The sequence below is a fragment of the Geotrypetes seraphini genome, chromosome 2 (genome assembly GCF_902459505.1).
Source record: "Geotrypetes seraphini chromosome 2, aGeoSer1.1, whole genome shotgun sequence".
In the NCBI taxonomy this organism is placed as follows: domain Eukaryota; kingdom Metazoa; phylum Chordata; class Amphibia; order Gymnophiona; family Dermophiidae; genus Geotrypetes; species Geotrypetes seraphini.
In genome coordinates this window covers 3,004,918-3,030,924 of record NC_047085.1, presented here as the reverse complement: position 1 = coordinate 3,030,924, position 26,007 = coordinate 3,004,918, and the positions used below count along the sequence as shown (strand labels likewise).

The window sequence follows — 26,007 nt, the reverse complement described above, 5'->3', positions numbered from 1 at the left end:
GCCTGACATAGGAATGTTCTCCCTGCTATCCCCAGTTTGACAAACTCAGGGCATTTTCCAGACCTTCACCCTGGCAATATTAGATATTTTCTGAACAAAAACTGCTTTAAAGTAGGGCAACAGGAAGATTAAACATCTTATGTTTGAATATATTTATTAAGATTTTCAATAAATTGCAAAGAAAGTCACACAGCAATGCAAACCGAATACTCTTACATATGCACAAACCAAACCTTATCCCCCCTCCCCCCCAGCAATAAAGTCAAGGTCCAGCAGTCCACCATGTAGCATGTAGCCCCCTTTACAAATTTAATAATCTGCTGCGAGCCTGGGGAGTAAGGTCCATCCAGAAATGCTCCCAGATCTGACAAAAGCGGCGACCCAGGCCCAGATCAGCTTGTCTCCGTTCCAAAGAAGCATGCACAATCATCGAAGATCTACATTGACTATAAGATGGTGGATCCTGGGTCAAAATGGCTTTCTTTCCCAGAAGCACCGCCCATGTCACAAAAGCTATCATCCCTTTCGGTTTTGGCATTGCAATATTGTAGGGGGACCAGAATTGAAGAATGCGAGGACAAGTCCAAAGCATATGTCCCAAAGAAGCTTGGGCCTGAGCACACTTAGGACAATTATGGAGATTAAACATTTTAATCATGATTAATTGTGCTACACAGTAGCGATTAATCACAACTGATATTTAAGATATTTTTTAAAGAAAATACAAAAAATTCCTGAAATCTACTATTACCAGTCATTTCTAGGGTGCTATTTGATTTATGCAGTGCTGTACACATTATTGTATATTCAGGTACCTGTCCCTAGTGGGCAATAGAGGGTAAATTCAAAAAGCAAACCCATTTGCCCTTTGCAACCTGATTTCCCTCCGACCCGATTCACTAACCTGTGTAGCGATCCCATCCCAATCCGTGCATGCAAATGAGGGGAATCGGCATGCAAAGCAGGAAGGAAGCGATTCACTACAATAAAAAAAGCTACACCGATTGGGCTGGTCGATCCAAAGTAAGAGACTGCTGAGGACCAGTCGCTGAGGTCCTTTCCGACTACCCTGCCTTCTGCCGCCCTGCTTCTTTTTTCCAAATATCCTGGTGGGTTTATTTTATAGCCTCTTCACCCTCTTTGCCCCCTCCTACCCACACTGGTCCTGTGGTGTAAACAAAATAAACAAACAAAAAAGACTTTTCCTCTCTCTATTAAATCCTAGCTCACGTTTGCGGTCCAACACCAGCTCTGGAAGGATACACATTAGAGAATGACACGGTGGCGGTTTACCCGCGGCCACCGCATTTTAGCCGCGGGTCACCCACCAAAAACGGGGAAGAAAACTAGCAGTCGCTGCGGCGACGGGGACAAGGCCATTCACCGCCCGTGGGGCGGTGAATGGTCTTGTCCCCGCAGTGAGGCATGAAGGATCGCGCGGTCCCCGCAGCTCACACCCACCTGCCCAATCAATTCTAGTGTTTAGCCAGCTCTCTCCCTTCTCCTCACCTTAGTTTGTAGATTTTCTTTTTCGGCGACCCGCACGCTATCAGAGAGCCGCGCACCCGCTGCTGCTCAGTTTTGGGATCTTCTGCTCTGACGCAACCGGAAACAGGAAGTTGCAGCAGAGCAGAAGATTGAACACTGAGCAGCCGTGCGTGCGCGGCTCTTTGGGAAAGCGTGCAGGTCGCCGAAAAAGAAAACCTATAAACTAAGGTGAGGAGAAGGGAGAGAGCTGGCTAAACACTAGGATCGATTGGGCAGGCGGGTGTGAGCTGCGGGGACCGTGCGATCGCTAGTGTTCCCGGCTCAAATTGGAAGGAGGGAGTGAAAGGGAAAAGGATTCTGGGCCAAGGGGATGAAGTCGGAAAGAAAAACCCACAGCAGGAAAGAAAGGGAAGGACTGGCAGGTGAGCCAGATGCTAGAAGCAGGGGGGGGGAAGAAAGAGGGAAAAAAGCTAGATGGGGTTGAAAAGAAGAGACACACTGGTATGGAAGAGGAAGATAGGGGAAATCTGGACACAGGAAAGTAACAGAAAGAGGGGAAATTATGTGCATGGGGCATAGGGACAGAGACATAAAGGGGACATGCTATGGGGATGGTATATGGACACAGGGGGGGGGGGGCAATGACAGATACATAAGGGAGATATTAGAAATGGAGAAAATAGGAGCACAGAAGCGAGATGGTTTGTGGGGATGGGACAGGGACCGAGCTTGCAGGCTCCAGTGGCTTGCACAAATTACATTGTAACGTGCCATGAAAATAAGAGGAAGGAAAGTAGATAGGCCACGCGAGAGGAGCTGAAGGGTAGTAGAAAGGAACAGATGGTAAAGGAGGGAGGGAAGGGTGGTGGTGGAAAGGAATAGAACAGACATTGAAGGAGGGTGGAGAGGAACAGACCCCCAAGGGAAATGTGGAAGACAGAGTGGGAAGAAGACAGATGCCAGACTATGCGGGAGCGGAGGGAAAAAGATGGGTGTTAGACCAATTGGGGGGGGGGGGTTAAGGGAGAGGCACAGTAACAGCAAATGGAAGTCAGAGAGAAGACACACAGTGGATGGAAGGAATTCAATGAGAAGATGTGGAAAGCAGAAACCAGACAACAAAGGTAGAAAAAAAATTATATTTATTTATTTTTTGCTTTAGGATAAAGTAGTATATTAGTTGTGTTGATAAAAATTTATAAACAAAGCCCTGCCAGCTGAACATCTCTTTCTCTAGTTCAGCAGCAGGAACTTTGATTTATAAGAAAGGAATAAGCTAAATATTACAGTACTAAGGCTTATATGGATGCAGCGGGGATGGTGACGGGGCGGTGAATGGGATGGCAGTGGCGGTGACGGGGCGGTGAAAGGGATGGCGGTGACGGTGACGGGGCGGTGAAAGGGATGGCGGTGATGGTGACGGGGCGGTGCAGAGGATGGTGGGCCGGTGACGGGGCGGTGACGGGGACAGATTTTTTCCCCGTGTCATTCTCTAATACACATATCAAATCTGACATATTGTAATCACAAAACAGAAAATAAAATTATTTTTCCTACCTTTTGTTGTCTGGTCATTTTTCAAATCTTGTTGGTCCCATGTTGGTCTGGTTGTCTTCTGATCAGGCTCTCCTTCTTTCTGTGTACTAATCATCCATCTTCCATCTCTGTCCATTTTCTGTTTCCCTTTCCTCCCCCGGAGGTCTGGCATCTTTCTTTTTTTTCATTTCCAACCCCCCGCAACTGCAGCGATGGACCCCACCATCCACATCCACCATCTCTCCTTTTCTTATCTACCTTTTCATCCAGCATCTCTCTTCTGTGTCCCTATTCTCCTCTCCAGCTTCTTCTTTTTCTCTTCCTTACCTTCTGTATCCCCTTCCCCAGGTACAGGCTTTCTCCTACTATCGCTCCTGTCATCCTGCACCTTGCCCACCTACTTTGGAGCAGTATCTGTCCCTCTTGTACCCTTACCCTTGTGGTCTTGCATTTCTCTTTCCCTCTCCCTCTCTCCATTAGTCCAGCACCTCTCCTCTGCTTTCCTCCCCCTCTTTTTGGTTTGGTCTCTCTCTTTCCTTCACTTCACCCCAGATCTGGTATCTCCCCTCTCTTACTCCTTCCTCCTCCTCCCTCTGCACAGGCCTGCCTCCCCATCGCCAAAGGAACTCTTCCTCCTCCTCCCATAAAACTGCCTTATTCGACAGATATATCACCTAAACAGTAACTACACCAAACTCTAAATCAAATTCTATTATTTCTAACATGTCCACCCCTGTGTATAAGTCTGAATTTTTTTTAACAATCTGTATATTGTAATTCACTGCATTTAAAGATTCTGCATACTGTAATTTACTGACTATCTGCATATTGTAACTCGCTGATTGTCCAGCTCTCTTCAGTGTAAACCGCCTAGAAGTCTAATGATTATGGCAGTATAGAAGAATAAAGTTATTATTATTATTATTCTGCACAGGCCTGCCTCCCTGCCCTGAAGGCCTGCTCCCCGCCACGAAGACCTGTTCCCCCCACGAAGGCCTGCTCCCCCCAGGAAGGCAGTTTCTCTCTTCCTCCCCGTGTGAAGGCCTGCTCCCCCCCCCCACTGCGACGGCATATTTTCTTCTCCTCCTTGCCGCAAAGGCCTGCTCCCCCCCGCAAACGAATGCCTGCTCCCCCCCCCGCTGCGAACAAATGCCTGCTCCCCCCGCAGCCTGCACCTTCTCGCTCTTACCTCCTTTATGCTAACAGGGCAGCTTGCAGGCTCGCTGGTGTTATAGCGATCCCTGCAGCTGCCCGTGGTCCTCAGCGGCACATTCTCTCTGCCGCAATCCTGCCCCTGCCGTCAGAGCAGGGGCAGGACGTAGCAGAAATAATGTGCCGCTGAGGACAATGGGCAGTTGGAAGGATCGCTATAACACCAGCGAGCCTGTAAGCTGCCCTATTAGCCTAAGAGCGGGCAAGCTAGGGGAGGCCTTTCTGACCGACCCTCCCCCCTCAAGCAGGAGCAGCAGCGGATGGCCAGCAAGAGGCAGCGCTGCAGCCCCTGCTTTAGGAAGGCACAGGGGAAGGGTCGGCCATTGAATCGAGAGGCCGATTTTTTTAAAAAATTGAATCGATTCAAATAGATTCACCTGATTCAAATCGGTGAATCGATTCAAATCGTGAATCGGGCAGCACTACTGCCCAGGAAAAGGATCTAGCGAAACCCTTAGTTCAATGTGTGGCGGCATCTAAGAAAGCAAAAAGAATGCTGGGAATTATGAGGAAAGGACCGGAAAAAAAGATGAAAATGTTATAATGCCCTTGTATCACTCTATGGTATGGCCGTACCTCAAATATTGTGTGCAATTCTGGTCGCCATATTGCAAAAAAGATGTAGTGGAATTAGAAAAGATACAGAGAAGGGTGACAAAAATGATAAAAGGGATGGGGACAACTTCCCTATGAGGAAAGACTAAAGCGCCAAAGTTCTTCAGCTTGGATAAGAGATGGCTCAGGGGTGATATGATAGAGGTCTATAAAATACTGAGTGCAGGAGCGGGCCAAGGCAATCTGCTGCCTGAGCCAAATTATGAGAGGGTGCCCCCCCCCCCCCATTCTACCTTTAATTGTTCCAAAGGTTGGCGATTCACACACGCTGCCCATCTGAGACCGTCCCTCTTTGACATAACTTCCTGTTTTAACTAGGGTGGGCTGCAATAGAGAGAATATGTTGGGCCGGCCTCAGTCGGGCAGCATGTGTGAATCGCCAACCTTTGGAACAATTAAAACTGTCAATCTAGAATGTTCTCTTCCTAATTGGCTGAAGAGCCTATAAATCAAAGATCAGCCTTGGGAGGGAGATAATTTAAACATTAAACAGGCTTTCCTCAGCTGCTACTTGTGCTCTAAACTGATGTTATCTTATGCTCTAAATTGCAACCTAAAATATTAATCTAGATTCTAAACCACTTTTTATATGCAATATGCTGGCTCATGTATTGTAACACCTTTACTGAAGCTTATGTATTGTAACACCATTATAAAAGCTCTTTTATTGTAATACCTTTATAGAAGCTCATAAATCATAGCTCATGTATTGTAACACCACTACTGAAGCTCAGGTATTGAAACATCATTATAGCATAACATAAAAATGTATTTGTAAAACCGCAATACCTTCCAGTTCTATGCTCATAAACTGTACCTCAGGTCTGTAACACCATTACTGAAGCTCTTGTATTGTAGCACCGTTACAGAACCTAATGTAAACCACTCTGAATTGTCTACAATGAAGGCTTACAATGAACAATAAACTTTCTGTAGAACAGGAACAGAAAATGACCAGACAAAATGGGTAACTAAAGAGAGCTAATAGGCAAAGGAAATTTCTGTTTGTTACATCTCAAGTTCTACAAGGTTGGAAGAAATCAGAACAACAAAAATGTTGATAATTGAAAATAAGAACCTCAAATTCAAGATTGAAAAGGTCAGAGACAGGATCCAGCTTACCGTGTCAACTCCCCCAGCCATGAGTTCAGTAATATTGGCTTTGATAGAGTCCATAGAAAGTTCGGCTTGCAGTAACAATTCTGCCAGAATCCCCGAATACTTCCTCTCCTGCCCAAGGCAAAACTCCTGATATATGTTCTGGATGCTCTTTTCCGCTAGAACAAGAAACACAACTAGAAATGCTGGATCAGGGATTACGCCAGAGCTTCCCAAACTTATGCTGCTCACTCCAAAATAGGTTGGGTTTCAGAATATCTACAATGAATAAGCATCACTTGTCCCCAGCCTTTACCTCTCATTCCCAAACAACCAAAGATCCTCTGTGCTTATCCCCCCCCCCAGCTAATGATCCTCTGTGCATCTCTCAGATTTTACCCTTTATTTCCCCACAGTTAAGGATTAACCCAGGCTTTGCACAACTCCCTCCCCAAATGTACTTTGTGTGAATTCTGAACTCAAGTTTAAGGCTTTTTCTGCAGGTGAACATAAGAATAGCCTTACTGGGTCAGACAAATGGTCCATCAAGCCCAGTAGCACGTTCTCAAGGTGGCCAATCCAGGCAATATTCCATGCTACTGATACAAGGCAGGCAGTGGCTTCCCCCATATCTTCTCAATAACAGACTATGGACTTTTCCTCCAGGAACTTGTCCAAACCTTTCTTAAAACCAGCTACGTTATCTGCTCTTACCACAACCTCTGGAAATGCATTCCGGAGCTTTACTATTCTCTGAGTGAAAAAAAAATTTCCTCCTATTGGTTTTAAAAGTATTTCCCTGTAACTTCTTTGAGTGTTCCCTAGTCTTTGTGAAAAATCGATCCACTTGTACCTGTTCTACTCCACTGAAGATTTTGTAGACTTCAATCATATTTCGCCTCAGCCGTCTCTTTTCCAAGCTGAAGAGCCCTAACCATTTTAGTCTTTTCTCATACAAGAGGAGTTCCATCCCCTTTATCATCTTCTTTGAACCTTTTCTAGCACCACTATATCTTTCTTGAGATAAGGAGACCAGAATTGAATGCAATACTCCAGATGAGGTCGCACCATGGAGCGATACAGGGGCATTATAACATTCTTAGTTTTGTTAACCATCCCTTTTTTAATAAATCCTAGCATCCTGTTTGCTTTTTTGGCCACCGTCACACATGGGGTGGAAGATTTCATCGTATTGTCTACAATGACACTCAGATTCTTTTATTGGGTGCTAACCTCCAAAGATCCAGTAACTGTGATTCGGGTTATTCTTTCCAATGTGCATCACTTGTCCAAATTGTCCAAATTAAATTTCATTTGCTACTTGGTCACCCAGTCTTCCAATTTCCTAAGGTCCGCCTGCAATTTTTCACAATCCGCAAGCATTTTAACAACTTTGAACACTTTAGTGTCATCTGCAAATTTAATCATCTCACTCGTTGCTCCAATTTCCAGATCATTTATACATAAGTTAGGTAATACAGTGTCCCATTGATTGTCCTCCTTCCACCAGGTCTCTGAGATTCCTATTATATCTACCTGGATGTCTCAACACCATCTAAAATTAAACATGGTCAAGACTGAACTATTTATCTTTCCTCCTAAACCCACCTCTCCTCTTCTTTCGTTATATAGTGGCGCTAGAAAAGGTTCAAAGAAGAGCAACCAAGATGGTAAAGGGGATGGAACTCCTCTCGTATGAGGAAAGACTAAAACAGTTAAGGCTCTTCAGCTTGGTAAAGAGATGTCCGAGGTTATATGATTGAATTTTTCAAAATCCTGAGTGGAATAGAACGGGTGCAAGTGGATCGATTTTTCACTCTGTCAAAAATGACAAAGACTAGGGGACACTCTAATCTAATCTAATCTAAACCTTAGGTTTGTATACCGCATTATCTCTACATTCGTAAAGCTTGATGAAATTACAAGAAAATACTTTTAAAACCAATAGGAGGAAATTTTTTTCACTCAAAGAATGGTTAAGCTCTGGAACGTGTTGCCAGAGGATGTGGTAAGAGCGGATAACATAGCTGGTTTTAACAAAGGTTTGGACAAGTTCCTGGAGGAAAAGTCCATAGTCTGTTATTGAGCAAGACACAGGGAAGCCACTTCTTGCCCTGTATCGGTAGCATGGAATATTGCTACATCTTGGGTTTTGGCCAAGTACTAGTGACCTGGATTGGCCACCGTGAGAACGGGCTACTGGGCTTGATGGACCATTGGTCTGACCCAGTAAGGCTATTCTTATGTTTGTTCTCTATTTCTGTGGATAACGCTCTCATCAGCTCGCATCTCTGACTCATCTCTTTCCTTCTCTTCACAGACTGAGAAACCCTGTCATTTCTTCCTCTACAACAGTGTCTCGCAAACTTTCCAGCTAGTGCCATACTAAATCCAGTGCCCTGGCCTGAAGGCACCCGGAATTGCATGACACCATTATGTCGACGTCCACCCATCTGGCCACAAACCGCTTCAGTGGAAGGATCCGGGAGGTGCAGGGAGAGGTGGAAAGATGCCGGCCAGGAGGTGAGTCATCCGCACTGGCTGACTTCCTACAGGACATGCCACTCACCGCGAGAGGCACATCCTATAGGCAGTCAGCTGGTGTGGATGACTCTCCTCCTTGTCAGTGTGTCACGGCACACCTGAAATCTCAGGAGGCACACTGGTGTGCCACGGCACTCAGTTTGTGATACACTGCTCTACAACATCACTAAAATCTGGCCTTTCCTTTCTGAGCACACTGCTAAGACCCTCATCCACACTTTCATCATCTCTCGCCTAGACTACTGCAACTTGCTTCTCGCAGGTCTTCCACTAAACCATTTATCTGCCCTTCAGTTTGTTCAGAACTCTGCTGTACGTGTCATATTCTGCCAGTGTCATTATGCTCACGTTACCCCTCACCTCAGATCACTTCATTGACTCCCTGTCCATTCCCAACTCCACTTATTGACCTACAAGTGTATTCACTCTGCAGCTACTCAGTATCTCTCCTCTCTTCCTATATCACTCCCCGGGAACTCATCAGGTAAGTCTCTCTTATCTGTACCCTTCTCCTCTACTGACAGCTCCTGATTTCCTGTCTTCTACTTTGCTGCACCATATGCCTAGAACAAGCTGTCAAGCTCCATCTCTGGAAATGTTCAAATTGATGCTAAAAGCCAGCTTTTTCGAAGCTGCTTTTAAGACCAAACTCTAACCACTTGTAAAGCACTCATATCTTGTTTATCATTCCAATCTTACTCCCCTATCCTATCTGCCTTGACATTCCCTCTGTAATTCCCTACCTGAGCAGCACATATAGATTCACCCTTTTGGGCCTGTTTGTCTGTCACAATTAGATTGTAAGCTCTTTCAAGAAGGGACTGAATCTTGTGTGTTTAATGTAGAGTTTGGCATGCATCTGGTAGTGCTATAGAAATGATAAATAGTAGTAGTAGTAATATTCTCTGTTTACTGGAGGGAAGTCAATGCAGAAGCCGGACTCTGATGATAAGAAAAGTAAAAATTAGCTGTTTACTCTCAAATCTGGTGGCAATGGCGATTTGTAGGTCAAGGAAAGGATGAGAGAATGAATGGGTAAATCAGTCTTTAACTTATTTTTCTGAAGATGTGAGGGCTGGATAGACTGATCCCAGAGGCTGGTTTGGCCTATGGGCTGTAATCTACTCACCCATGCTCTAGAGAACTTCATTTTCATTTGAAACCTGTCCTAGGGGAAAACACCCTCCAGGGATTCAAGACAAAGTTGGACAAGTTCCTGCTCAACTGGAAAGTACGCAGATGAGGCTGGGCTCATTTAGAATACTGGTCTTTGACCTAGGGACCACCGCGTGAGCGGACTGCTGAGCAGTGTTCCCTCTAAGCGGGCGGGTGTTGTGAGCAAACTTTTTTCACTGTGAGCTAAAAATATCGGGCGCCAGCAAGTTATGAGCCAAATAAATATGTTGCTTTCTACCACAGAACTTCCTTACGTTTGTATGGAATCTATCCCCTTTCAACTTTAGAGAGTGCCCTCTCGTTCTCCCTGCCTTAGCTACTAAGTCTATTCCCTTCAGTACCTTGAATGTTTCTATCATGTCCCCTCTCAATCTCCTCTGCTCAAGGGAGAAGAGGCCCAGTTTCTCTAATCTTTCGCTGTACGGCAACTCCTCCAGCCCCTTAACCATTTTAGTTGCTCTTCTCTGGATCCTTTCGAGTAGTACCGTGTCCTTCTTAAAGTACCAGTGCTGGACGCAGTACTCCAGGTGAGGGCGTACCATGGCCCGGTACAGCAGCATGATAACCTTCTCTGTCTCTTCAGTCCAGCATCTGCCCCTTCCATTCACTGTCTGTCTTTCCCTGCCATCTCTCCTCCTGCCCCCCCCCCACCCCCCAATTTGGTCTAGCATCCATCATCTTCCTTCTGTTCCCCTCATGGTCTGGCATCTCTATCCTTCCCTCCCCCCTGTGGTTTTTAGCATATCTCTCTTCTCATTTCCTCCACTCAGATCTGATCATTCTCTGCTCTCTCTTCCCTTTTCTTCTCTGGTCTTCCTTCTCTATTTTCTGCCTCCATCTAAATTAAATTCTTTCTTACTATTTAGTCCCGTTTCCCTCTTTTCACTGTGTCTACACACAGCTTGTCACCCCTTTCCCTCACCCCTCCATTATCTTACTATTTTCTTCCCCCTTTATTTATCTCCTCCTTCCATCCAGTATGTGTTCTTTCCCCACTTCCATTCAGCATCTGCTCTCCCTTCTCAACTGACATCCATCTGCCTTCTGCTCTCTCTCCCTTCTTCTCACTTCCATCATCTGTCCCCTTCTCTCTCTCTCTCATCTCCTCCATTCCATCATCTGCCCCTTCTCTCTCTCTCTCTCTCTCCCCCCCCCCAACTTCCATCATCTGCCCCCCTTCCCCTCACCTTTGTGGGTCACTTTCTTTCCCCTGAGGGTGGCTCATGTCACAGGGGAAGCTTTGGCCGAGCAGAACCGCTTGATTGACAGTGGAACTTACTTGATTGATGTCGATGCTGGGGCCCGTTGCCGTTTGAAGGAAAAAAAAAAAGGTGGAAAAAAGGAACCTGTAACCTGTAAAGGCGAGAGGAAGGGAAACCTCCAGGACAGCTGCTTTTAGCCCTCCTTCAGCGGCCCAAGAGTTCAGACCAGCAGCGGCAGCTCTGTATGCTTTTAACTTCGGCACAGAGCTGCCCCTAATCAATAGTTTAGCGCGGTTTCATGAGGCAGCCTCGGGGCCTTTGATAGCCGGCCCGCTTCGATGATGCGATGTGGGCCGGCCTAGCAAAGGCCCCGAGGCTGCCTTATGAAACCGCGCTAAACTATTGATTAGGGGCAGCTCTGTGCCGAAGTTAAAAGCATACACAGCTGCCGCTGCTGGTCTGGAGGTGCGGAGACAAGGCAGGAGGCAAACGCGGTGGAAGGCAGGAGTCCCGGCGAAGGCAGGAGTCCCGGCACAGCGACTGCAACAGGAAGTTGCAAGTCAGCTGACGCCGGCCTTTCGTTGCGGCGGGGACCGAATCCTTCGCGGACCGGCAAGATTTTGTTTGCGGACCGGCGGTTGAAGAACTGTGCTCTACACTGTGTGCGCTGTGACGAGAAACTTGTGCGCTGCGAGGTAATATTTTGTGCGCCAGCGCACCCCAGCGCAGCTTAGCGGGAACGCCGGTGCTGAGTATGATGGACCACTGGTCTGACCCAGCAGCAGCAATTCTTATGTTCTTATAAATGCCCAGATACTTGAACATCTCTATCACATATCCCCTGTAGCTCAGTTCTGGTACAGGCTCCAGATTTCAACACAGTATTCTGGTTCTGATCTCAATGATACCCTGTACAGAGTCTTTATCACTTTTTTTTTTCTGCTGGATAAGTCTTCCTATGCACCCTAGATCCCTCTAGCTCTGGTTAACACTGTGCCCTCACCAAAGCCAGATTTGTTCTGTTGGAAGGAGCATGGGGAAGACAGATGGTTCAGACTACAGCTTTCTAGATTTGGTGGTCAGATATGGGATCAGGTGTGTGTGTTGGATTAAGGATTGGTTTTGTAAGAATCAAAGATAAGAACAGTCTGTCAGTGGAGGTAGCACTCATAATACACAGAAATGCAATTTATACATATTACATTTTGGCTGCCCCATTACTGGCCTCCATTAATGTGCTGAAGAAGATATGAGGAGTGCTAGCTACCTTTAGGGGCACCTGTTTTAGGATCAGACGCACAAAAGCAGCTGTAGGGAAAGGTTTGAGAGGGCTGGTGAAAAAGGCATGAGTGTGCTCGAGAAAGCTGATGTTGCTGTATTACCATGACTGAAAATGACATCCCAGGCATCAATATGCTCTTGCCAGATTTTGCTTTTTGTCCACTGAAGAAGGCTATGGGGCGTGTATAGGAGAGGCAGGGTAGTCTTTAGCATGGTCTCCACAGCAGTGATGAATGCCACAGCTTCGGCGTTGGGATTTTCTTCCAGGAGCCCCAGGCGCTGCCCATACAGGACATAATTGCTCGCTGAGGAAAACAAACAGAGGAATGAGGCATGTTCAATGCATGGAGACAGTGCTGGTGGACAGACACACAGCATCTATTACATCTACTCCCACCTCAAAATAGAAATACTGTATCTAATGAGGATCCCCAAACTCTGTCAGCTATGGTTAACGTGATCATTTATTTTTTTCATCAAAACGGGGCATCTACTAATTTTCAGTCCCGCCCTAGCCCCACCCCCAATCCCACCCCAGCCCTGCTCCCAATTTTTTCCATTCATTTTTCATGTATACACAATATCTTATTAATTCATAATGGTAAACATAAATTTTTTAAAAAAACACAAAGTACACTGTACGCAGAGAAAATGTTAATTATTATTTACGAGTTTGGGATTTTTTTAAAGATGTCAAGACAGATGACTTTAATATATGCAATGTCACCTCAGTAACAACTATAGAAAAATAGACAAATATAGTGCAAAATATAGACACATTTTGATCACTAAATTGAAAATAAAATCATTTGTCCTACCTTTGTTGTCTGGTGATTTCTGTGCATCCAATCTTTCTTTCCCAACATATCTTTCACAATCCAGCCCCTTCCCCTTTGGGTCCAGGTCTCTCTCTCTCTTTTCCCTCTGTTACCCTCCCCAGATCCTGTGTCAGTTCTCCTTTGTACCCTTGTTCCAAGTCTCCCTCCTCTGTTATGATCGTGCATCTTTATGTTCTTCAGGGTCTCTCCCCCTCTGTCTGTGCCTCCCATAGTCCAGCATCTGCCTCTTGTCGTTCCCTTTTGGTCCAGGCCTTTCTCTCTCTCTGTCTTTCTTCTGCTTACAACCCCCCCTTCTCTGCCTCTTTCTCTCGTTCCTTCCTCCCTCTCTCCTTCCAATGTCCCTCTCACTGCCTTCCAGCCTTTGTCCACCCCCCTTCCCCTGAAGCCAGCCAGCCTAACGCCCTCCTTCCCTGCCGCGCCAAAGCCAGCCAGCCTGCCTGTCTGGCTGCCTCCCTCCCTCCAAAGCCTGGCTTACCGCCAATTCTTCTGCACCCCCCCCCCCCCCACCAGGCAGCGATTGGCTAGCCTGGAACTTCCTCTCCGACGTCACAATTGACGATGGGAAGAAAGCTTCTGGGCCGGCGCCTGGACCGTCCTTTCTTGCGGTTGTTGCTGCGGCGGCAGGGAGACAGCCCCTTCTGGTGATTAAGGCAGGTCATGACCTGTTGGGCTGCCGCGGGGGCGGACTGCTGGGCGGGATGGACCTCTGGTCTGACCCGGCAGAGGCACTACTTATGTTCTTATTAATTTTTCACTCCGTCAGAAATGATGGGATGGAACTCCTCTTGAATGAGGAAAGACTGAAAAGGTTAGGGTTCTTCAGCTTGGAAAAGAAATGAGTGAGGGGAGATATGATTGAAGTCTACAAAATCCTGAGTGGAGAAGAACGGGTACAAGTGGATCGATTTTTCACTCCGTCAAAAATTACAAAGACTAAGGGACACTCTATGAAGTTACAGGGAAATACTTTTAAAACCAATAGGAAGAAATATTTATTCACTCAGAGAATAGTTAAGCTCTGGAACGCATTGCCAGAGGATGTGGTAAGAGCGGATAGCGTAGCTGGTTTTAAGAAAGGTTTGGACAAGTTCCTGGAGGAAAAGTCCATAGTCTATTATTGAGAAAGACATGGGGGAAGCCTCTGCTTGCCCTGGATCGATAGCATGGAATATTGCTACACCTTGGGTTTTGGCCAGGTACTAGGGACCATAAGAACAGGCTACTGGGCTTGATGGACCATTGGTCTGACCCAGTAAGGCTATTCTTATGTTCTTATGCCCACCATCTGTCCTGCATTACTGCTCAAGTTTTGCCCTTATTTATGTTTTCTAGTTAACACAAACTAAGTACTACTAGTTCCTGACCCTTCCTAGAAGGCCTCTTGCACGTGCTAGGGAGCTGGTCTAAATCCCAGTCTCTCTCTCTCCAACTCTCTTTCCCCCCAGGTACATACATTCCAGTGTGAAACGGAAGAGGTCCGCATACAGATCCACTGTCAGGGTGCCCCGGGCATTCTTTTTGATGCGTCGATGCAATAAAGTAACAAAGTCTGCAGCCACCTCTTGGAGAAAGGGAGAAAACTTCCGGACTCCGATGGGACTCAGCACTTCTTTATTTAGGATCAGACGGTCTGAGCGCCAGTCCTCACCATTTCTGTGATGGGGGAAATAGAAGGGAAGGATTTCAAGGCAGAAAGTGAGGAACTTCCATGGGGCTGTTACGAAAAGCATGAACCAATGTCGGCAAGAAAACATAGGCTCCAAGAAGTCCAATCCCTGAGCTTATTATAGGGCAAGAGGTCAGTCCCTATCTTTATTATAATGATTTTACAAAGGCAAGTCATTCTCTTAAAACAGTGCATGCAAATTAGGTTCGCAGAGTGTAGAATTGATAAATTTACTTGAGATGAATTGCTGGTGGTAGCAATCAACACATGTGCAGAATACACCCTAATATAAAAAAACAAAACAAATCAAAGATTGTTAGGAGAGATGCACACTCTCTTCTGCTGTGTTGCACAATCTCTTGACACCCCCTGGCAGTGGGAAAGATGCCCATTCTCTCCTGCCATTTCCCAACCTCCCCCTACCCTAGACTCTACACACACACACAGAGAGATGCCTGCTGTTGCCCAACCCCCCCAACAACTTCTCCTGCTCCCCCGACGAATACCCACCCCTCCCTACTTTTTTCAGGAAGTCCAGCTGGAGGGACGCCTACCTGCTCCAGTTGGTAGGCCTGCCTCTTACATAATGGTGGGCCTTCCCCTTCCCAGTGCATCCTGGGATGTGCCAGGGAGGGGCCTAATGCTCTGATTGGCCAAGGTTGCTTAAAGCCTCTCCTATGGGAGGGGCCTTAGGTGTCTGGGCCAATCAGAGCCTTAGGCCCCTCACCAGTGCATCCGGGAAGGGGCCTAAGGCTTTGATTGGCCCAAATGCCGTCATCTACTATGTTACTATGTAGGGTGAACTCAGAAATAATACAAAGAAAGATGAATATATGACATACAGAAACTATAATAATACTATATGTACACAGATGGTATATATTTGTAAGATATACATATATTGAACTCATGTATTGTAACACCTTTACTGAAGCTCATACAAACTGCTTTGAATTGACTCCCCAGTCATTAGTAGCAATAGAGAAGCTTCCAATAAACATAGTAAATGACGGCAGATAAAGATCCAAATGGTCCATCCAGTCTGCTCAACCATACATGCTCCATAAATTAATTATTTAGTTTAAATGGTCTTTTTTCTTAGATATTTCTGGCCAGAAACCCAGAGCCCTGCCAGGTAGTGTACTTAGGTTCTATCTACTGGAGCCTCCGTCAAAGCTCACTCCAGTCCATCTTAACCATCCCAGCTATCGAAGCCCTACCTAGCCTGTCCTCAACTGAATATCCATATACGGGACACAGACCGTGCAAGTCTGCCCAGTATTGGCCTTAGTTCCTTCAATGTATACCCATTATTTTCTGATTCTAGATCCTCTGTGTTCATCCCACACTTTTTTGAACTCCGTCACCGTTTTCATCTCCACCATTTCTCTTGGGAGCGCATTCCAGGCATCCACCACCCTCTCCATAAAGAAGAATTTCCTTACATTACGTTTGAGTCTACCACCCCTCAACCTCAAATTATGTCTTCTGGATTTACCATTTTCTTTTCTCTAGAAAATATTTTGTTCTATGTTAATACCTGTCAAGTATTGAACGTCTGAATCATATCTCCCCTGTCCCTCCTTTCCTCTATTTATTGGGCAGACTGGATAGACTGTGGGGAGGAGTGGCCTAGTGGTTAGGGCTGTAGCCTCACACCCTGCTCCTTGTGACCCTGGGCTAGGGTTGCCAGATTTTCCCTTTGAATAAAAGAGGACACACCTGATCTTGTCCCGTTCCGCCCCTAGCCCTGCTCCAACCCGTCTCTAGTACTGCCCTGTTCTGCCCCTGCCCTGCCCTCACACCAACTCTCCGAGCTTGTGACCACATCTGCACATGCATGGACATCGATGTGATGACATCATGTCAAAGTCCGAGCGTGTGAAGATGCCCTCCAGAAGCTGCCCTGAGGTCGGGGACTTCTAAACCCGGCCAAACTTTCGGATTTTGGAAATCTCTCTGGGCACCCGGACAATCCTATAAAAAAACCCAACATGTCCGGGTTTTCCCCGACGTCTGGTACCCCTACCCTGGCAAATCACTTAACACTGCATTGCCCCCGGTACGTTAGTCAGATTGTGAGTCCATCAGGACAGATAGGAAGAAATACTTGAGTACCCGAATGTAAACCACTTAGGCTCTAAGTAGTGTATAAATAATAAAATAACCCTGTGTGCTTGGTTGAGGGAAAGGTATTATAGGGTGATCTTACACACCTACTGAACTCGTACACAGTTGTATTACAGTGGGGGTCTCCCTACACCACTGTGTCATAAATGTGGGACGGGGGGACACACATTGGGACATGCCTTTTGGTCCTGCCCCATTATTCAGCGCTTCTGGAGGTGTATAATCTCTTACATGTCAGGGTTAATTGGGAGAGCCTTGCGCAGTACCCTGGCCCACTTTGTCTTGGATTTGCCAGAGGCTTTTGGCCATTTGCCTAGGGGGCATCGGACTCTGTGCAGGAAAATAAGTTTACTGGCTAGGAAATGTATTCTTCAGTGCTGGACAGTTCCGGACCCTCCGGCGTTTTGGCATTGGCGGACCCAGTTGCATCAGTTGGCCATCTGGGAGGCGCGAGATGCTGGAGGATATCTGCAAGCCTTGCATCCAAAGGTCCACAGTGCGGTCTTAAGATGGGTGTCCTAATTTGGGCGCTCAGATAGTCGGGCTGGGAGAGTAATGGCGAGTACTGGTGGGGCGGGGGGGAGGGGGGATTGAAAGATTCTGGCACTTAGTAATGGATAGGATAAGTGGGCTTAGGTGGGGGGAGGAGGTGGTGTGGCATCTTCGGGGCTCATAAGAGTCCAGGGTCTTGGAGTGCTTTTCCGCCCGCATTTCTCTCGCTCGCCTTATGTAGAGTAGGATGGGGGAAGTTTGGTTGCTGTTACTCTTCTTTTGTCCATGCTTGTTATATTATTGTAAATGATACATCATTGTTTGTACTGTGCACCTTTGGGGTGCCCTGGCGTTGTATTTGCAGTTGTTTGCATCAATAAAAATTGTTTGAACCTAAATATTAAAATAAATTTTAAAAAATGACTATGTTACTATGAGAGTGTGTGTAGGCTGGGCAGGAGAGGACTGTGCCATGTGTGTGGAGGGGCAGTCAGGGGTGAAGAGCAGTATAGACTGGCAGTGGCGTACCAAGGGGTGGCGGGGGGGGCGGTCCATCCTGAGTACATGGCTTCGGGGGGTGCACAGCCAGCCAGGTCCAGGTCCTCCTGCCCTTCCTTTCCCCCGGCCTGCGCTGCTGCAATCTTGCCTCCCCCCACCAACAAGAAGTCTTTCTGATGTCAATTCTGACGTTGGAGAGGACGTTCCAGGCCAGCCAGGCAGTGATTGGCTGGCCCGGAACGTCCTCTCCGATGTCAGAATTGACGTCGGAAAGATTTCTTGTCGGCAGGGGGAGGTAAGATTGCAGGCGTGGATTGGGGGAAAGGAAGGGGAGAGACGCTTTTTTTTCTCTTTTCCGCAGCAGGGAGGGCAGGATGTAGGCAGGCAAGCTGGCTGACTTTAGCGCAGCAGGGAGGGAGAGAGATAGGTAGGCAGACAGGCAGGCTGGCTTTGGGGTTGGACAAAATCTGGAAGGCAGTAATGGGGGGACATAAGGAGGCACTGGGGACACTAAGGACACGGGAAGGAGGCACTGGGGCACCATGGAAACGGGAAGGAGGCACTGGGGGCACCAAGGACACAGGAAGGAGGCACTGGGAGCACCATGGACACGGGAAGGAGGCATTGGGGGCACCATGGACATGGGAAGGAGGCACTGGGGGCACTAAGGACACGGGAAGGAAGGAGGGAGGGAATAGAAAGGGACAATTGTTGGGCCTGAGTGCAGAAAGAAAGAAATGAAAGAAAGGATACACAGTCAATTAATAGATGTCCCCTTTTGATGAAAAAAAATAAATGGTCACGTTACCTCTGACTTACTTTCTCTGCAGCAGAGTCGGCAGCCGCGCTGAGGTGCAAGAAGGTCCCGCGATGACTCGTCTGCCGGCTCTCCTCCGGAAGAAGTAAGTTACATCGAAGGGGTTGGACCCAGCAGATGCAGTCATTGCAAGACTTTGCCACAACTCCCTGTGTCTGCCGGAGCAGAGTCAGCAGACGAGTCATCACGGGACCTTCCAGCATGCGGCTGCTGAGTCCGCTCCAGAGCAAGTACGTCGGAGTGGGGTGGACTGGCAGCCGGCAGCTACAGTCATCGTGCGATCTTGCTGCATGAAGGGAGAGAAAGGAGCAGGATTGCTGGAATGGAAGAGTGGTGGAGGGAAAGAAAGGGGGCTGGGTGGTATGGAAGGGTGGTGCTGATAGAATTGATGTACAGAGAAAGGGGAGAGACATAAGGGGGAAGGATATTGGAGGGAAAGAAAGGGAGCAGATGCTGATTGAAGAGGGGTGGATGGCGAGAGAAAGGGCAGACATTGGATGGTAGTGGGGAGCCTATGTTGGATGGAAGTGCAGATGGGAGAGATAAGGGAGCAAATGCAGGAAGGAAATGGGAGGAGAGAAAGGGGAGCAGACGCTGGATGGAAGTGGACAGAGTGAGGAGAAGGTACTAGATGGAAGGGTTGGAGAAAGAGGGTACATGATGGAAGGGGGGATAAATAAAAGGAGGGCACATGATGGGGAGAAAAGGATTGAGTTAGGGAAACACTGGAGGGGTGAGGGAAAGAGGTGACAAGCTTTAGGTAGACAGTAAAAAAGGACATTGATGAGAGGGTAGTAAGAACGTAATCTAGACAGATGCAGAAAATAAATTGAAAAGGAAAATGAGGGAAAAAAGGGAAAGGGATTGCAGAGGAAAGGTGTGGGAGAAGGAAGGAGAGGAGAGAGATGCCAGACCAATGGGGGTGAAAGGAGAGATGGAAGGGGGAGGCATACAGTTTCTGGAAGGGGCATAGAAGGAGAGAAGATGCCATATAGGGGAAGAGAGACAGCAGACAGTGGATGGAAGGAAGAGTTACAAGAAGATGAGGAAAGCAGAAACCACAGAAGACAAAGGTAGAAAAAAAAATTTCTATTTATTTATTGCTTTAGGAGACATTTGTCCTGAGCCTGCTGCCCCTCAGCCTCAGTCATGGACTGAGGCTGAGGGGCAGCAGGCTCAGGACAAATGTCAGGAAGTTCTATTTCACACAGCGAGTGGTGGACGATTGGAATGCTCTCCCAGAGGAGGTGGTGATGGAGACTACCATTCTAGGTTTCAAGCGTAAGTTGGATGCACACCTCCTTGCAAATCACATTGAGGGATATGGGTAATCAGGGTCTCCATCTAGGAGCACCTGGCTTGGCCTCTGCATGTGCGGGTTGCCAGAATAGATGGACCTAAAGTCTGATCCGGTGAAGGCATTTCTAGTACAGTATTGGGGTTCAAGAAGGGATTGGGCAACTTTCTGAAGAAAAGAGGATAGAAGAGTACGGATAGAGGACTACTACACAGGTCCTCGACCTGATGGGCCTCTGCGTGTGCGGACTGCTGGGCATGATGGACCTCTGGTCTGACCCAGCGGAGGCACTGCTTATGTGCTTATGAGACATGTGTCACTGTTTCTGTGGTGCACTGTATGCAGAGTCCAGCTTCTTACTGGTTCAATTTAACCTTTGTCTATGTATTTCTATTTTATCCGCCCTTTTACAAAACTGTGGAGCGTTTTTTAGTGCCAGCCATGGTGGTAGCAGCTCTGGTGCTCAGAATTCTATGAGCGTCAGAGCTGTTACCACCCTGGCTAAAATCCACACTACAGTTTTGTAACAGAGAGAGGGGTTAGTTTGTGATTACATATTCTATACTAGGCGAAGGTGTTTTCTGTGTTCTGTGTGTTCGAAAGACTTGGTTTTTTGTTAGGATTGACTGCAGGATTGATCTGTACTAGTCTGGCTTGTTTAGTTTTATAATGGGTGTATTGATGTTGTACTGCTCACTGCAGTATGTAAGATGCTGCCTTTTCCTAGGTACTCATATGTGACATGTGGCTTGTTACTAAAAATCATGTTTTTCGTACAGATGGGGGGGGGGTCAAAAAATGATGGGCCCGGGGGTGTCACATATGCTAGGTAAGCCACTGTAGATTGGTATTTCTCGCTTTGGTCTGTTTGGGATGGTATTGTGCTGCTCGGACTCCTGGAGTCTCCTGTTTATCTTTTTTAATATCATACGGTGTGTAGAGTAAACCACAGCCCCCCTGGCATGGCATTGGTAAGTCACGCGTGCATGAAAGAGAAAGGAATAACTCACAGCAGAAAGACTCCACACTTGTGGTTCCGCAACCTGCGATGTGCCCTCCAGGGCTCGATGCTCATACGAGATGGTAAGATGCCTTCAGACTGAAATAACTGCGCTGCATCCTCTGGCAGTATAACGTTCACGCTGTCATGAGTGCCTAGCTTCTCTCTATGTGGGGGACACAGAAGCCATCAGCAGACATTGGTTTTCCCTGAGATATCAGAACTCTGCAGTCTCATGTACATGCCTGTCCCATCCCTGCCTGCTCTCTGTATCCCTCCATCCCGGCAGTCCTTGTGTTATTATTCTTTCCTGTTGCCTTCTCTTTGGGGGTGTCACTCTCCTGTCTTTTCCCGTTTTGCTTTCTCCTGGCACTCTGTAGGACCTAGTGAGCATACTCAGCTCTTTTCTGCCTCTGAGTGTCTCTTTCCCATTCTGTTATTCCTGCTTTTAGGCCTGAGTGGGCAGGGGCCCTCCAACTATGAGACCAGGCCCACCCAGTGACAGCATACATCCTCAATGTTCTCTAGCAGAAGTCCCAGGTCTTTTCAACACTGAGGAAGTCAGCAGCATACTTCCATCCACCAATGCCTGCTCCCCCCCCCCCCCCCCCCCATGCCCATGAACTGAGAGGGTGCAGGCGTGATTGGATAGAAGCACACTTCCAGCTTGGTGGGGGTTTGCATTGTGGTATAGAATGTCTTCAGCTGAAGGAGCTTGGGGATCTCCACCAGCTAAGCTGTCTTTAGTGCTGAGGGGGGAGGGGGTAATTCACGCAGTTCACCCCAGGCCTAACCACCACACACCCTTCAGTATTATTATTTATTCAATTTTCTTTACATTAATTTATTCAGGTACTTCAAGCATTTTCCCTGTCTATCCTGGTGGGCTCATAAATCCTTAATTCAGCAGAGAACCAAACTTCCCAAAAAAGTAAAGGAAAAGAGGGTATTTTTCATTTTTTTTACTAGCTGAAAGTAGAGTGGAAGATTAAAGGGAAAGCATTAGATCTGATACTTAAAATTAGGATTGTACAATTCAGGATTACTTAGCTCTTAGAGATTTGCAGTGCTATAAGCACATGTGTTCCCACCAAGGCTTTGTCCGAGGAAATGAAACCCCAGGAAATGGCCCCTCTTAGCTATACTCTGGTTCAAGGCTATTCAAATGGTCCGATGGCAAGCCAAATCCTTAAACTCACTATTCAACAGAGCAGAGCACATAATTTGCAAAAGCTCACTTTATCAGAACAGAAAAATGCAAGATTTAAAATCCAAGCTCCACTTGTGCTAGAGCAGTTCCCAGATTCTGAACCTTGCTTTAAAACTGAGCTTGCTGGAAAACAGCTAACACAATTTTCCTGCAGTCGGTAGAAAACTAAACTTGCCAACAAAGTAAAAGAGTACCTCTTTCACCTGAATGTAACTCACCCTTAACTATTAGTGAAAAGACCTGAACTTAATCCAAATAAATGAAAAATACCCCCTGTTCTTGAATATAAAACTGCCCACCACACTGCAAAGTGTTCTCAATCTCCCAACCCTGCAATTGCCCCAGCAGTGTGCTAAATGCCCCAGTCCACAAAAGTCACCCCTACCGCTGCCTTGAGACATACACAGAGATAGATGCCTAGAGAGGTCTAGGAAGAATAAGAATAAGAATAATTTATTGTTTATATACCGCCAAAGCCAAAGTAGTTCGAGGCGGTTTACAATAAAGAAGAGCTGGATATTCAGTGAAAAAAACCAATGAAGTCTTTAAAATTCTCCAAACTTTAACGCCGTTTTCCAGCAGTTTAGCCTGCACGCATTTTAGTGGCGGATTATCAAATCAGATCATCTCTGGCTTTAGCAAGGTTTCTAGCAGTCTCCGACAATGGCATGAAATGAGCCCTCTGGTGGTCTAGGGGTGCCATTACAGTGCCAGCACTTGTGTTTTGACAGTGGCTAATGAAAGCCCCCAAACTGTATCGATATATTTTTAGTGGAGGGTAGTAAAATCACGCTTCTTTTCAGTTTTTGGGAGACAGGCATGTTTCATGCGCACTTGTTAAAAGCCAACGTTTCTTCTTGAGCGCGTGTATGATACCCTTGTCTTGTGTGTTTATGGCTGTGGGTCTTGAATAAATTTTACATTAAAATCAAATTACAAGATTTACCTGAATTATAGTAGTGTTTTATGCGCAATTGAAAAAAGTCGACATTGCTTCTCCCCTCCTCTCCCTTCCATTTGTCCAATAGTGCAGCAGGAGAGTGTGTTTTTGTTTTTACAGCATTTTTCATCAATGGGCACATGCAAGTGTAGGAAATCTTTGCTGCTGTCCGCTGATCTTATTTGTATGCGTGATTTTATAAGAATGTCTCGGGTTTTTAGATTCGGTATCACAACGCCTGCAGTAGCAGACCGTCGCTTTTTAATGCGGGTTTTTGAAAATCCTGGCCTCACTCCCTGACAGCCAGCATTAAACTTGCAATCTGTAGTGGAAGATCACCTTTTCTCTGGTTTACAAGTGCTTAAGTTCAGGAATGAGGGAGAGAAGGGGGCTGCATAACTGCCAGGATTCTTGGTATTATGTTAGGGAGGGTATTTTTTGAATCGGTTCAGTTGGAGGGATAAGAAGAGCCCCTAGACTATCAGGGATTTCTGGGCCAACGCCCAGGGGGCTCAGGTTGGGTTACTGACCTAGTGGTTTCTATTTTTTTAAATGTCACACTTTCTGTCAGTGCATGAGCAGGAAGAGGGGCATTTCACATGAGCTGGGGATTACTGTCACCTTTTTAACGAGGCAGTAGTTGCATGTGCATTGATTAATGAAACCTTTTAATATATTTTTTCTTTAAATTTCATGGTAGAACCCACACACTCGGCTATAGCAGATTGGTCCCCAAGTATCAGAATAAGTATGTCCCAAAAACATAAAAGTTTGCCCCTTCTTTCAACCCCACCCAGGATCCAAAGCTGTGAGGGGTAAAGCCTGGAATAAGCACAGAGGATCCTTAGCTGTAGATTGAGGGAGTGAGGGTTAAAGCCTGGGAGAAGTACAGAGGATCCTTAGCTGTGGGGGGAGTGAGGGGTAAAGCCTGAGAGAAGCACAGAGGATCCTTAGCTGGGGGGGGGGGGGGAGTGAGGGATAAAGCCTGGGTCAGTGGGGGTTTGGCTGGGAGGGGGGAGAAGCGGTCTGCCTCGTTCTGCCTCGGTGCTCCATTACTTTCTTCAGGCAGCAGCAGCTTTTACAATTCGCTGCTGTTGCCGGCTTCAGGCCTTCCTCTCTGCCGGGTCCTGCCTACTTCCTGTTTTCATGAAGACAGGACCCGACAGAGAGGAAGGCCTGAAGCGGGCACAGCAGTGAATTGTGAATGCTGCTGCTGCCCGATGAAAATCAGGACATCAGGCCTTGGGTGACAGAAGGAGGAAAGGGAGCAGAGGGGGAGAGAATTGGGGAGAGTGTGGCTGTACCCAACTAGAGGGAATGAAAGGAGATGCCAGGGCTTGGAGGGAAGAAGAGACGCCAGGGCATGGAGGGAAGGAAGAAGGTATGCCAGATCAAGGGAAAACGAAGGGGGAAAGGAAGGAGGAGATGTCAGAGCATGGAGGGGGAGGGAGAGATGGAAGAAAAGGAAAGGAGAGAGATGCCGGGAATCAGGGAAGGGATGATGCCAGACTGTGAGGTGGGAAGGAAAGAAAGGAGAAGAGAGAGATGCCAGGGTGGTGGTTAATGGTACCCTCTCTAAAACATTGGAGGTGACCAGTGGACTGCCACAGGGCTCGGTCCTGGGTCCACTCCTTTTCAACATATTCATAGGGGATCTGACTCAAGGGCTTCAAGGTAAAATAACACTATTCGCCGATGACGCCAAACTATGTAATATAGTAAGTGAATGCAGTTTATAGAATTATATGGCGCAGGACCTGCTTACGTTGGAAAGTTGGTCCTCAACCTGGCAGCTAGGCTTCAATGCTAAGAAATTTAAGGTCATGCACCTCGGAAGCGGAAATCCATGCAGGACGTACTTCTTGAACAGAGAAACTTTAACTAGGACTTCAGCAGAACGAGATTTAGGAGTAATCATCAGTGCAGACATGAAAACTGCCAATCAAGTGGAGAAGGCTTCATCTAAGGCAAGGCAGATATTGGGTTGTATCAATAGAAGTTTCGTCAGCCGAAAGCCTGAAGTCATAATGCCGTTGTACAGGGCCATGGTGAGACCTCATCTGGAGTACTGTGTGCAGTTCTGGAGGCCACATCACAGTAAAGATGTGCGCAGAATTGAATCGGTTCAGCGGACGGCCACCAGGATGATCTCGGGGCTCAAGGGAAGAGAGACTGAACAAATTGCAGCTCTACACTCTCGAGAAACGTAGGGAGAGGGGAGACATGATCGAAACATTTAAGTACCTCACGGGACGTGTCGAAGTGGAAGATGATATTTTCTTTCTCAAGGGACCCTCAGCCACAAGAGGACACCCGCTCAAACTCAGGGGCGGAAAATTTCATGGCGACACCAGAAAGTATTTCTTCACAGAGAGAGTGGTTGATCATTGGAACAAGCTTCCAGTGCAGGTGATCGAGGCAGACAGCATGCCAGACTTTAAGAATAAATGGGATACCCATGTGGGATCTCTACAAGGGTCAAGATAAGAAAATTGGGTCATTAGGGCATAGAGAGGGGGTGGGTAAGCAGAGTGGGCAGACTTGATGGGCTGTAACCCTTTTCTGCCGTCATCTTCTATGTTTCTATGTTTGGCTAGAAAGAGCACAGAGGGCAGTGATGGAAGGGGCGAGATAGAGGGTGAACAGTAGATGGAAGGGGTAAAGAGAAGGAAACAGACACTGAATGGAAGTGTGGGGGAGAGGACAGACAGCTGCTGAATGGAAGTGTGAGGGAAAGGGGGAGCAGATGCTGGAAGGAAGTGGGGAGGAGAAAGAAAAAAAGGGCACATGCAGGATTGAGGGAAGAGGATAGAGTTAGTTACTGGAAGGGATGAGGGAAAGAGGTGGCAAGCTATAGGTAGACACAGTGAAAGAGGGAAATTGAGGACTGAATAGTAAAAAAGAATTTAGACAGAGGCAGAAAATAAATTGAGAAGGAAGACCAGGGAAGAACAGGAGGAAGGGAG

The 26,007-nt window shown here is 47.0% G+C and overlaps 1 protein-coding gene across 3 annotated transcripts in view; it reads right to left on the bottom strand.

Moving 5' to 3' along the window:
- Window positions 1–26,007, bottom strand: part of LOC117353600 (cytochrome P450 11B, mitochondrial-like) — a 122,026-nt gene that overhangs the window by 87,243 nt on the left and 8,776 nt on the right. For 2 of the 3 annotated variants that reach the window (XM_033929733.1, XM_033929734.1), the window contains exons 2-5: window positions 20,902–21,057; window positions 14,445–14,644; window positions 12,254–12,457; window positions 5,974–6,128 (exon numbers count right to left, since the gene is read on the bottom strand). In XM_033929733.1, coding sequence (XP_033785624.1) covers window positions 5,974–6,128; window positions 12,254–12,457; window positions 14,445–14,644; window positions 20,902–21,057 — 715 coding nt within the window. The remainder of the gene's footprint in view (window positions 1–5,973; window positions 6,129–12,253; window positions 12,458–14,444; window positions 14,645–20,901; window positions 21,058–26,007) is intronic. The other variant, XM_033929735.1, reaches the window with a different exon arrangement.